Here is a 13,720-nt window from a genome sequence, read left to right on the forward strand (position 1 = left end):
GAAAACCTAGAGGTCTGTGCTGTAATTCTCCTATTGGTGTTTGCTGGAGGCTACATACAGCATCCCTATTTGACACATTAAGTATCATGGGATCTATTGGATCATAAGACCCACGTGGTAGACCAGCTTGTACTATAGCCTGCATATGCTACAGAACCTTCTCTTGTCCTCCCCAATCCACTAGGCTGTATAGATGGGTTGAAGTCACACTCATATGTGGTGTATGTTGCCTCCAAAATCCAAAAGGACCTACCAGGTGTCGTACCTCTTTTTTCTTGTAAGTGATAGAAGATGCAGGAAACTCATCTTTCACCCTGAACGGGATATTTCAACATACTCCAGACCACTGAACCCCCAGAATTTTCAATGAGGATACCAATTCTGGATCAGTCTGGGTTCAATCCGGAGAAAGAAGCCATACAGTATCATGAACAGAGAAAGGTTAATATAAGAAGTATTAACTAAAATATGGGATCGGAATAACGAGGAATTGACCAATAAAAAGTAAAGAGAATTCTATGCAATATAAGAACGGTAGGTACCAGAAGCAGCCACTATTCTGGAGCTGAGTACTGAACCAATCCCACTATAGTGATAATTAAACCCTACTGTGATGGCTTCTTTCTTTGTTTCATCACTAGGGTTCTTGAGAACAGGGACCACGTGCTTTGTTCTCCATTACATCTCCTGTGCTAACAGGCTCTGAATGAACAAATACAGCCAGCATTGGCACTCCAGCAGCCTGCAGGAGACTTATCCTTTTTCCTGCCGCATATGCCAGATCCAAAGAAAGGTATCTCCAACATACACCTGGGTGCTTCTGTCCAATCGGGAGATGCTGATAATCCTTGCAAGGGAGTCGTCAGTGGAGTGCTATGTGTAGCCTTCGTCAATTTCTTCTTAAAATGAGGAGGCAAAAATCTAGCCCAACTTCCCAGACTGTCCCCTCCGGGTTCTTAGTCCCCAGGCCCAGAGCTAAACAGTAAGCCCAAAGAAGCCTCACTCTGTTTCTGATCGCTCTGCGAAAGCGTGCACACCACTGGGCCTGGCCTTTGGGACCAGAACAGGTGCACACGGGATTCCCATCAAAGCCTCCTCTCCAGACCTAGAAAAACAACTGCCCGGCGGAATCCGGGAGGGGCGTGCCGGCCCCTCCCTGGGCGGAGGCGCAGCCAGGCCTAGAAAACAGCGTCGGGTCGGGCCCCCGGCAGGGGTTAGGTCATGGCTGACGCGTTGAGGGAGCGCACGGCGCAGCTACTGACTGACTACCTGGAGTACTGCGCCCGGGAGCCCGGCAGCCCCGCGCGGACGCCGTCCACGCCCGAGGCCGCGGTGCTGCGCTACCTGGCCGCCCAGATACGGCAGCGCCACCAGCGTTTCTTGTCGGCTTACCGCGGCTACCGCGGAAACCGCGTGGAACTGGTGGCGCGGTTGGAGCAGGATTTACTCTCCAACCCCCAAACCCTCAGTTGGGGCCATGTGGTAGCGCTCTTGACCTTCGCGGGGACGCTGCTGGAGAGACCGCCGGCGGGGACCTACTTGAACCTGACGCCAGGCCAGCAACAGGAGCTGGAGTGGGAGACCAACGTTGGCCAGGACTGCCAGCACCTGGTGGCTTTGCTCTGCAATCGGCTCACCGGACGGCATCGCGCCTGGCTGGAGGCTCACGACGGCTGGGTGAGGCAGGGGGAGGGGGGGGTACCTGGGTTGTGGGGACCGGGCAGGCAGCCAGGGACGCGCCCACGTGGCCGGCACCGAGAGGGACCGCACGGCGTCAGCCTGATGGGTTCCTTTCAGCACGACGAGGACATTTTGTGTAAAGTCCTGCTTTCTCCTCTCTTGGTGATGACAGATGGGCAGAAACCGCCCTTGCTAGCCGGCTGTCTTATTAGCTAATTATGAAGCAGCGGTGCATGAGCTGGTTTGCACACTTGGGCCTTACCCTTGCAGGGTCCTAGGAGTTTTAGGATGCGCCCACGTTGGGTCTGGATGCTTTGCTCATATAGAGATCCCCAAACTGGTAGAGTCAGCAGTGGAGTGACCCTGGGCCAGGTGGATTCTTTCTCCTCTGCCTATTAAACCTTTGGAGAGACAGGCCCCACAGCGCTGCAGGTTAGAGAGCACCAGCCTAAAACGTTAAGAATGAAAAGGCATCCTGTGGCTGAGCTCCCAACACCACTCCGGAGGAGCTGAGGCCAGGGGTGTTGAAGTGTGTGCAGGCACCCAATGGCGGTATTGTCTCTGGATTCCTTAACTCTAATCCACTGCACCCAGCCCTTAATTGGGTGATAACCCAGGTGCTTTGGCTTTCAGCTGTACGTCATTGATCTGTGGTGTGAGCTAGAGGGGCAGGACATTGCCTTGCAGCTCCTAAATCGATTTAATGATCAAGGAAAGCCCACCACCCTTCAGTAAGAGGGTAGCATGCCTCTCGATTTCTGAGCTAAACTGTTCCTTTCCTCTCTTTCTACTGAAGTTGAATCAAGGACTGCAGTGACCCAGGTTACAGAATAAATATAACCAAACTATTAAAACCAACAATTAAAACAAAATCCAAGAGGAGCGCCTGGGTTGCTCAGTCGGTTAAGAGGCTGACTTCTCCTCAGGTAATCATCTCACGGTTAGTGAGTTTGGGCCTTGCATCAAGTGAGTTCAGGCCTGGCATCAGTCTTTCTGCTGTCTGTGCACAGCCCCTTCAGATCCTCTCTTTCCCTCTCTCTTTGCCCCTCCCCCCACTCTGTGTGTGTGTGTGTGTGTGTGTGTGTGTGTGTGTGTACGCACACGCGTGCAGGCGCTCAAAAATAAACATTAAAAAAATCCGAAGAGTTAAGGAAGACCCTGCAGGAAATTTAGCCTCCTGTTGGCAGTTGGCATCACCTGTGGTGGTGAATTGGATTCCATCTGTGGAGGAGAGGTAGTATCTGAATCAGAACCTTGACCTTAGATGAACAACTTGAGGTGTTAGCATTAGTTCCTGCATTCTTACTGGTGTGTGTGCTGGTCTTCAACCATCCAGGCCTATGATCCCTAAGAAGCCCACGTGAGCCATGTGTCTTAAGAAGGCATTTGGCCCCTGAGGGCCCTCTGCACTTAAAGAGGAAACTGGGAGGAGGTCATTATTTTCATTTTGGCTAAACAACATTGACTAAGGAATAATCCTTTAACATCAAGAAGCTCCTATTCCCCCAACTGTGTAAATGGGACATGCCCACACCTCTCCCCTACAGTTAAAATGCCACTATCTGGACTTCCATTCCTTTCCTCTCTCTTTCTCTGAATGGAGCTGCTTGCTTTATTGTCTTAGGTGATAGTTTTCAACCTAGTGATTTGCCAGTTGCCCAAATGGCATCTGCCCTTTGCTCAGGAAAGAGTGTGATAGTCTACCTTCCTCTTAGGTTTTTTTTTCTTTGAATTTTTTTTATTTTTATCTTTTTCATTTAAAATTCCAGTGTAATTAACATACGGTGTTAGATACACATTAACTCAGATGTATACTATAGTGATTAAAATACGGAATGCTTCATGAATTTACGTGTCATCCTTGCCCAGAGGCCGTGCTAATCTTCCAGTTTTAATATAAGTGTTGCCAAAGCAAGCACTTTTTTTAAAAATTGAAGTATAGTTGGCATACAATATTATATTAGTTTAAAGGTATATGACAGTGTGATTCAGCAATTACATTATGGAATTCTCAACATAAGTCTGTCACCATACAAAGCTATTAAATATTGACTGTATTCTCTGTGCTCTACCTTTCATTCCTGTTTTGTTTAATTTTATAACTATTAATCCCCTTGACCTATTTTGCCTATTTCCCCACCCTGCTCCCCACTCACAACCACCACTTTGTGTTCTGTGTTTATAAGTCTATTTCTGTGTCGTTTGTTGAGTTCTTTTGTTCTTTAGATTGCACATATAAATGAAATCATGTTTTTTGTCTTTTCTCTGACTTATTTCACCTAGCATAATGCCCTCTAGGCCTATCTATGTTGTTGCAAATGGCAAGATCTCATTCTTTCTTATGGCTAAGTAATATTGCATTATGTATACATACCACATTGCCTTTATCCATTCATTCATCAATGGACACTGGAGTCATTCTGTAGTTTGGCTATTGTAAATACTGCTGTAATTAACATAGGGGTGCATATCTCTTTTTGAATTAATGTTTTTTTTTCTTCAGGTAAATACTCAGAAGTGGAACTTCAGGGTCCTATGACATTTCAATTTTGGAATTTTTGGAGGAACTGCCACACTGTTTTCTATAGTGCTGCACCAATTTATATTCCCACCATCAGTTCTCTTTTCTATACACCCTCAGCAACTTTTGTTTTATGTTTTTGATACTAGACACTCTGACTGTGGTGAAGTGACCTCTCATGATTTTGATTTGCATTTTCCCTAATAATTAGTGGTGTTGAGCATCTTTTCCTGTGTCTGTTGGCCATCTGGATGTCTTTGGAGAAATACCTGTTCAGGTCCTCCACCCATTTTTCATTAGATTATTTGGTGGGAAAGGAGATTGGTATCCTCTTAGCTTTTGAAAACAAGTCAAAAGAGGAGTATTCGTTCTGTGACATAGTTAAGTGTCTCCTATTTCCTTCTTTGTTCTATGTTGGACTATTTCTTACAAATCCTAACTCAAAAGTTCCTAAGTACAAGTTGCCTCCTGGTCAGTATTTACTTTTTTCTACTTTTTAAATTCGGGAGTTATCTTACTATTGAACCCGAAGCTCCAGTGTGTTTTAATGAGTTCAGATGTGGGGCATTATGAAGCCATCTAATTCCCCTTCTCCCTCCCCCTTGTAGGATGGCTTTTGTCTCTTCTTCTCACCCATGCTGCCATCTTCTTGGAGAAGACTGCTGGTCCAGGCTCTTCTGTCATGCTTTACAGTAATGATCTTAATCTACTTCTGGAGAAGATTATTGTGAGTTCTAACATTTTTAGCCCATTTCTACCTGCCTAACTGTGACCAGCCAACTGAATTTGAGATGTGAGAGAATAGAACAGAGTAAACCATGCTCTGAGACATTTTCACCTGCATTTATCTGAGGAGTCCTGTGGTGATGACTCAGAGTTTTAACTCCTGGCAAGTATCAGAGGTATTAGGACAAAGGTACAAATGGCTCTTCTTTGGGGGAAATGGATTCTCAAGGCTCATTGCTCTAAAGAATTGCGGAAGAAACTACAAATTTTGTTTAGTAGGGAACATGGTGCTTTTTGCTACATTTGGATAAGAGTGAATATGTGTCCACAATTTCATGTGCTTCTGCTGACTGATTCATCAAGGCAGTCTGTCAGGGGTGAAATACCAAAAGCCCTCCAAGTCCCAGTTTGACAGGAATGTAATATTTAAAACTTTTATAAGCAAGTCTTTCTAAATCCTTTGAAACCTAATTACTAATTCTACCTTTCTAGATTTTATATATTTTTCTGACTTCAATAAATTGTTAACTATCTTTAGATTTTTAATAAATTTATCTTTTTAAAAATGTTTTTCTTTGGAATTCAATAAGACATTATTCTTAGGAGTAACTTGAATGGATGAAAATTTTCTTTTACTGTCTTTTAAAATATACATATAATTCTGTATTTTAAATGTTTAATCAATACACAAGCTCATAAGACGTTCTTTTCTTCCACCTTCTACTCTGCAGTTAATCCACCACCTGCAAGGTGATGGAGAGGAAAACTTTACCCTCTTAGGTTCTCCAGCTGAGGACTGTGAATTTAGCAGAACAAGACTGATTAACAAGTGAAAAATATATGGATCTTCTTTGCTGTTTTTACAGGAGACTTTATAGAAAAGTGAAAACTTCAAAGAAGTGTGTAGATTCAGGACTTACATTTTAACAAAGAGTGATAAATTGTGAAACAAGTAGGCAAAGGAAAGGGGTTGGACTTCTAGAGGTTGGTATATTCTGGGGAAAGTGACTAGGAAATAGATGGGGGAAAACCAGTGGAAGATAAGGGTTATTTTAGTCAAGTTCACACAGATGGTTTTTGGTGTGGATTACCTTCTCCAAGGATGAGTTTTCTCCCCTTCCTGGTATAAGAGGGCATGTTTCTCAGGCCACCTGGCTGGCTCAGTCAGTAGAACGTGCAACTCTTGATCTCAGGGTTTTGCATTTGAGCCCCACATTAGGGATAGAGATTACTTCAAAAAACCTTTACAAAAAGGGCACCTTTCTCACAGAAAATTTATGCCATACTTTTAGGCAGAAAAGTGGAGGGCAGAGAGCCCTTCCTATATGTGCTATTTCTCAGTTGCCTTCAGTTCAAAATAATATGCCAAAGTTTTATATTTTGGAGTGACCTGTTCTAATCCACTTCAGTGGTTCACAGGGCTCACCATTATTCTGTAGTGATCCGGAATCCACATCCATCTGTCCTTTCTGAGCCCACCCAGACCCGCTAAGCTTGCCATATCCAAACAGGGGTACTCTGGAGCCAGTGCTTACCAGGGCTGCCAGCAGCCCCAAGAAAAGCACCTATGAGGACCACAGCAAGCTAACCCAAATCTACTTGAACTTCTCCATGGCGAAAGTTGTTGCTGATGCTATCAGAACAAGCCTGGGACCAAAAGGATAAAATGATTAAAGATGGGAAAGGTGATTTGACCATTACGACTGATGGCACCACCATTCTGACACAAATGTAAGTGTTGCATCCGGCAGCCAGAAGGCTGAGGAAGCTGTCTGAGACTCGAGATAAAGAAGCATGAGGTGGCACCACATTGGTGGTCATCACTGCTGGTTTTCTTAGACTTGAGTATCAAGCTTTTTCAGAAAAGGATTCACCCAACCATCCTTTCCAAGGCATTTCAGAAGGAATTGGAAAAGGAGGGTATATTGAAATCTTAACACGTCTTGACCCATGGAACTAGGTGACAGAGAAACTTAGATATTGCAGCCACTTCATTGATCTGAAAGATTTTCTGTGTTTAAGTCTGCTTTCTCCAGTAAGTGGAAATGCAGTGAAGGAAGTGAATGACTCAGCCACTACTACTGGTGTAGATCTTACAGATACCAAAGTAGTTAAACCTTGAGGGCATTGTGCCAAGTAAAATATAGTCTGATGAAGAAAGACAAATACTGATGATCTCTTATAGGTATAATAAAAAAAAAACTGAAAAATTGAAAAAAACCAACATCATTGATACCAGGTTGGTAGTTACCAGGGGCAGGGAATGGGTGATCAGTTTTGTTTTAGTTTAAATAAATGTTTTTATGTATGTATAGATATGCTGTATGTATAGTTATGTATGTATAGTTTATATATAAACTATATATAGCTTAAATATATAAAGAAACTGGGTGGGACAAATGATGACTGCAAGTTGGTGGAAGGGCTGGTTCTCACCCAAAAGATGAGCTAACCAGATTTGAAAAGGCTAAGATTGGGCTTATTCAGTTTTCCTTATCTGCTCCCAAAACGGATAAAGATAATCACATAGTAGTTTCTGATATGCGCAGATGGGCCCAGTGCTAAGAAGAGAGAGCCTGTATTCTGAATTCAGTGAAGCAAATTTTTAAAACTGGTTGTAACGTTCTCCTAAAGAAGTCTATTCTTAAGAGATGCTCTCTGTGATCTTGCATTACATTTCCTGAACAAATGACGATCATGGTGGCTAGGGATATTGGAAGAGAAGTCACTGATGTCATCTGTTAGACAACTGGATCCAAGCCAGTTGCTCATATTGACCAATTCACTAGTAACATGGTAGATTTTGCTGAGCTGGCTGAGGGGATAAAACTGTTCAAGATCACTGGGAAAAAGTTCTAACTGTGCATGGTCCTAAAAAATGGTGACTGAAGAAGCTGAGTGCTCCATTCATGATGCCCTATGTGTTATTTGCTGTTCAGTGAGGCGAGAGCTTTTATGAGAGGTGGTACTCCAGAAACAGAGTTGGCACTATGGTTAACAGAATATCCATGAACATTGAGTGGTATGGAATCCTGTGTTCTAATGCAGCTGTAATGGAAGTCATTCCATCTACACTAACTGAAGCTGCTGGCCTGAATCCCATTTCTGCAGTACTAGAACTAAGAAACTGGCATGCCCAAGGAGAAAAACTACAGGCACTGATGTCCAAAAGGGTGGTATTTGCAATTATTTTGGAAGAACTTTGTTGTCCAGCCTTTGCTGGTTTCAGTCAGTGCACTGATTCTAGCAACCAAAACTGTCTGGAACATTATACAAATTGATGATGTGGCTAACAGTAATCTGGGCAACACTGGCTGACTGGCATCGTCATGGCCACTGATAGTGTGGCTGGAGTAGGAGACAGACTTGGTGTTCCTTGTTCTTCCATTTGGCATTTGCTTGAAATGGTATTTACACAACCTAACAAAAATACTAAATACGTGGTTTTAAAAAATAGTATGGTATCCCTGCAGGCCTTCCTGGCTATTACTAAAACTGGACCTGCTCTTGTGACTAGTCTTGTGAACCCTTTGTCTTCAGAACATTTGGCTCTGCCTCGCTGTTCTGTCCCAGGCGTCAGCACACAGCCCACTTCAGATCCTGTCTCTGTTCTGTCTCTCTCTCTCTCTCTGCTGCACCCCCCTCAAAAATAAACATTAAAAATATCCTTGGCAATTTTTGTGAATTGTTTAAAGTGAGTTCTGAAAAACCCTTTATAAAGAATCCATTCAGACACTGCTTTAGAATTTTTATTAGAATGGGAATGGATTATAGATTAATTTAGAAATAAGTATCTTTACAACATTTTGTCTTTCCTTCTAAGAACATAACTCTTGCTTCATTTTTTTTTTTTTTTTTTTTTTTTTGGTCTCTTAGGATTTCCTTCAAGAACCTTCCAGGTTCTGTGTTCTTAGGTGTCTTCCAACACTTTGCGTTCCATGGCTATTGCGAATAGAATCTAGAGAGGGTATTTTGTCTTCCCCATTTCCCCTAACACCCTCAGTTTTCTTAGGGGAAACTACCTCTGCTTTGTTCTTAGACCTTGTGGTTCTGGTGAGATTGACTCCTCCCTACGTGACCCTATTTTAAGTTCAGAAGAATGACCCAGACCTGACCTAACAGTGAAAGTAACAGGACTCAATTTTAAGATTTCTGTGGACACTATTAAATGAGACTTTTTCTCACCTGGGGTGTGTTCAGTGCATGGAGAGAGCCTGCCTGGAAGAGAAGACCTCACAGGACAGAAGTCAGAGATTTGGGGTAGGATGGAATGTGGAGAAACAGTAAGAAATTGAATTAGATTCTAAATCCGGCTATTATGAACACTCAATAGTTCTAGCTAATGTTTCTTTCCTAATATTTCTCACTCTTGTCTTGGTTAGTTGTATAGGTTAGTGAATGTGTGTGATAGTTGTTTTCTATGTACTAGAAAATTCCCTTGATTTTGGTTGATGGCCTTCCTTTCTTCCAGCCCTTTTTTTCACTTTTCACAGCATTTTAGGAGGGTGGAGTCATGGAGCCATTGCTCAAATGATAATTTAATCTAGGACCTGTCAGGGTTTTTGAGTAAATTAAGGATTACACACACGTGTTAATTATCTGTAGTAAGAAACAATATCCTAAAGGTGAGCATCACTGACATTGCTGAGTTATGAGGCATTCCACTTTGGGAGAGTGTTGTTGTTGTTGTTTTCAGTTTGTTTATTTTGGGAGAGAGAGAGAATCCAAAGGAGGCTCTGCACTAATGGTGCAGAGCCTGACACAGGGCTTGAACTCACAATGAGATCATGACCCGAGCTGAAACCAAGAGTTGGACATTTATCCAACTGAGCCATGCAGGCACACTGGGATAATGTGTTTTTACTACAGTATCTAACTTCAAGACAAATCATCTTCTCATTGTTTTTAGCATGTGGCTGCTTTATTCCATAAACTAAGTAGTTTGGGCTCCTAAGAGGAAGAGGATTATCATGATGTGCTACTGATGAATGTGACCATTCAAGGCACTTTTGGAGTGCTGAGTTAAAGTGCATTTTCAAGTGATGATCTTTCCCATAAGCCAGTAAAACATTGGGACCCTTAAATTTTTGCTTAGTCTGTTGCCTACTCGGAAGAATGATAAGTTTGTTATGGAAGAATAATATGTTACTATCTTCTCTCAAGTTCTTCCTGCATTTTTAGAATCTAGGGGGGCACTTCTGGGTAAATGTTGTTTGCTTCAAACTCCATTTTCTTCCAGTTTTACCTTCCCTGTAAACTTGAAGTTTTTTAGGACGCTATTTGCCTCTATCATCTTCTTGCTTGTTTTCCCAACTACACAGCTATCAATTCCAGGATGTATTTTTTTGTATTTTTTTTCTTTTTTGGGGGTTGTTTTATAATTTTTAAAAAAATTTTTTTCTTAATGTTTATTTTTGAGAGAGACAGAGAGACCGAGAGAGACAGAGTGTGAGTGGGTGCAGGGCAGAGAGAGAGGGAGATCTGAATGTGAAGCAGGCTCAAGGTTCTGAGCTGTCAGCACAGCAGGGCTCAAACCCACGAACTGTGAGATCATGACCTGAGCTGAAGTCAGACGCTTAACTGACTGAGCCACCCAGGAGCCCCAAGGGTTATTTTAGGTTTTTTAAAAAAAATATTATTGCTTAATTTCAGCATAATTAACATACAATGTTTCAGGTGTACAACATAGTGATTCAACAATTCTATGTTACTCAGTGCTCATCATGGTAAATGTACTTTTAATTCCCTTCACCTATTTCACCCATCCTTCCATAACTTCCCCTCTGTAACCATCAGTTTGTAATCTGTATTTAAGATTCTGTCTTTTGCCTCTTTTTTTCTTTGTTCATTTGTTGTGTTTCTTAAATTCCACATGAGTGAAATCATATGGTATTTGTCTTTGTCTGACTTCATTCACTTAGCATTATAATTTCTAGATCCATCCATGTTGTTGCAAATAGCAGGTTTTCACTCTTTTTTATGGCTGAGTAATCTGGTGTGTGTGTGTGTGTGTGTGTGTATGTATGTGTACATACATATACACACACCACATCTTTATTCATTCATCTAAATACTTGGGTTGTTTCCGTATCTTGAGTATTACAAGTAAACATTGGGGTGCATCTGTCTTTTCTAATTAGTGTTTTTGTATATTTTGGGTAAATAGTAGTGGAATTACATTATATGGTATTTCTATTTTTAATTTTTTCAGGAACTTCCCTACTGTCTTCAACAGTGCTTAACCCAGTTTGCATTCCCACCAACAATGCAGAAGAGTATCTTTTTCTCCACATCCTCACCAACACTGTTGTTTCTTGTTTTTTTATTTCAACTATCCTGACAGGTGTGAGGTGATTTTTCATTGTGGTTTACATTTGCATTTCTCTGATGATTAGTGATGATGAGCATCTTTTCACGTGTCTGTTGGCTATCTGGATGTCTTCTTTGGAGAAATGTCTGTTGTCTTCTGCCCATTTTTAATTGGCTTATTTGCTTTTTTTGGTGTTGGGTTGCATATGTTTTTGAATATTTTAAATACTAAACCATTATAGATTTCATTTGCAAATATCTTCTCCCATTCAGTAGGTTGTCTTTGTTTCGTTGTTTCCTCTGCTATGCAAAAGCTTTTTATTTTGATGTAGTCCCAATAGTTTTGTTTCCCTTGCTTCAGATGACATATCTAGAAAAAGTTAGTACTGCCAATGTCAGAGCAATTACTACCTGTGCTCTTCTAGGATTTTTATGGCTTCAGGTCTCACACTTAGGTCTTCAATCCATTTTTAGTTTATTTTTATTTGTGGTGTAAAAAAGTGGTTGTGTTTCATTCTTTTGCATGTAGCTGTCCAGTTTTCCCAACACTATTTGTTGAAGAGCCTGTCTTTTTCCTCATTGCATATTCCTGCCTCCTTTGTCATAGATTCATTGACCATATAATCATGGGTTTATTTCTGGGCTCTCTATTCTGTTCCACTGATCTATGTATCTGTTTTTGTGCCAGTACCATACTGTTTTGATTACTAAGCTTTGCAGTATATCTTTTTCTTTCTTTCTTTCTTTCCTTTTTTTTTTTTTTTTTAACTATTATTTACTTTGAAAAGACAGTACAAGTCAGGTAGGAGCAGAGAGAGAGAGAGGAAGACACTGAATCTGAAGCAGGCTTCAGACTCTCTGAGCTGTCAGCACAGAGCCTGATGCAGGGCTCGAACCCATGTAACACAACATCATGACCTGAGATGAGGTTGGATGCTTAACCAATTGAGCTACCCAAGTGCCCTTACAGTATATCTTGAAATCTGGGATTGTGATCGCTCCAGTTTTGTTCTTCTTCCTCAAGATTGCTTTGGCTCTCTTTTATGGTTCCACACAAATCTTAGAATTATTTGTTCTAGTTCTGTGAAAAATGCTGTTGGTATTTTGACAGGGATTACATTAAATCTGTAGATTGATTTGAGTAGTACGGACATCTTCACAATATACTTCCAATCCATGAGCATGAAATATCTTTCCATTTGTGTCCTCTTCAGTTTCTTTCATCAGTGTTTTATAGTTTTCAGAGTACAAGTCTTTCACCTCTCTGGTTAAGTTTATTCCTAGGTATTTTATTTTTGATGCAATTATAAATGGTACTGTTGTCTTAATTTCTCTTTCTGCTACTTTATTATTAGTGTATAGAAATATAGTGCATTTCTGTGTATTGATTTCTGTATCCTGTAACTTTACTGATTTGATTTATCAGTTCCAGTACTTTTTTTTGGTGGATTCTTTAGGGTTTTCTATATATACTGTCATGTCATCTGCAAATAGTAAGAGTTATACTACTTCTTTACCAATTTGGATGCCTTTTATTTTTTTTATTTTATGTTTATTTTGAGAGAGCAAGAGAGAGAGGGAGAGAGAGAGAGCGATCTAGCATGAGCAGGGGAGGGGCAGAGAGAGAGGGAGACCGTGAATCTGAAGTAGGCTCCAGGTTCTGCTCTGTCAGCACAGAGAGAAGGGGAGAGAGAGAGAATCCCAAGCAGACTCCATCCACAAGGTCAGCACAGAGCCCAACGTGGGGCTCGAATTCACTGCAAGATCAAGACTTGAGCTGAAGTCAGACCCCTAACTGAGCCACCCAGGGGATGCAGATGCCTTTTATTTCTTACCTGATTGTGGTGGCTAGGACTTCCAGTGTTATGTTGAATAAAAGTGGTAAGATTGGACATCCTTGTCTTGTTCCCAATCTTAGTTGGGAAAAACTCTAAGTTTTTGATGATGTTAGCTGTGGGTTTTTCATATATGGCCTTTATTATTCTGTCTAAACCTACTTTGTTGAGGGGTTTTTTCATGAATGGTTGTTGCACTTAGTCAAATGCTTTTTCTGCATCTATTGAAGTGATCCTATGGCTTTTATCCTTGTTAATGTGAAGTATCACATTGATTTGCAAATATTGAACCACCTTGCATCCCAGGAATAAATCCCACTTGATCTTGGTGAATGGTTGTTTTTAATGTATTGTTGGAGTTGGTTTGCTAATACTTGGTTAAGGATTTTTGTTTCTATGTTCATCAGAGATAGTGACCTGTAGTTTTCTTGTGTCTTTATCTGGGTTTGGTGTTAGGGTGATACTGGCCTCCAAGAATAAATTTGGAAATTTTTTTTCCTCTTCTATTTTTTTTTGTAATAACAGTTGGAGAAGAATAGGTATTAACTCTTCTCTTTTTTTTAGTGTTTATTTATTTTTGAGAGAGAGAGAGTGAGCACGAGCAAACGCACACAAGTAGGAGAGGAACAGAGACAGGGAGACACAGAAT

At 41.3% G+C, this 13,720-nt stretch overlaps 1 protein-coding gene and 3 pseudogenes across 1 annotated transcript; 3 read left to right on the top strand and 1 right to left on the bottom strand.

The window, feature by feature from the left end:
- Positions 1–1,122: 1,122 nt before the first annotated feature.
- On the top strand, positions 1,123–5,447 carry BCL2L10 (BCL2 like 10). Its single transcript, XM_027068364.2, has 2 exons — positions 1,123–1,677; positions 4,810–5,447. Exons 1-2 carry the CDS (start codon positions 1,222–1,224, stop codon positions 4,930–4,932), a joined length of 579 nt encoding a protein of 192 aa, XP_026924165.1. The 5' UTR covers positions 1,123–1,221; the 3' UTR covers positions 4,933–5,447.
- On the bottom strand, positions 3,505–3,599 carry LOC113602063 (uncharacterized; annotated as a pseudogene).
- Positions 5,068–7,243, top strand: LOC106967262 (T-complex protein 1 subunit delta-like; annotated as a pseudogene).
- Positions 7,244–7,251: 8 nt separating this feature from the next.
- Positions 7,252–8,442, top strand: LOC128310978 (T-complex protein 1 subunit delta-like; annotated as a pseudogene).
- Positions 8,443–13,720: the final 5,278 nt, after the last annotated feature.

This window comes from Acinonyx jubatus, chromosome B3 (assembly GCF_027475565.1).
Source record: "Acinonyx jubatus isolate Ajub_Pintada_27869175 chromosome B3, VMU_Ajub_asm_v1.0, whole genome shotgun sequence".
NCBI classification, from domain to species: Eukaryota; Metazoa; Chordata; class Mammalia; order Carnivora; family Felidae; genus Acinonyx; species Acinonyx jubatus.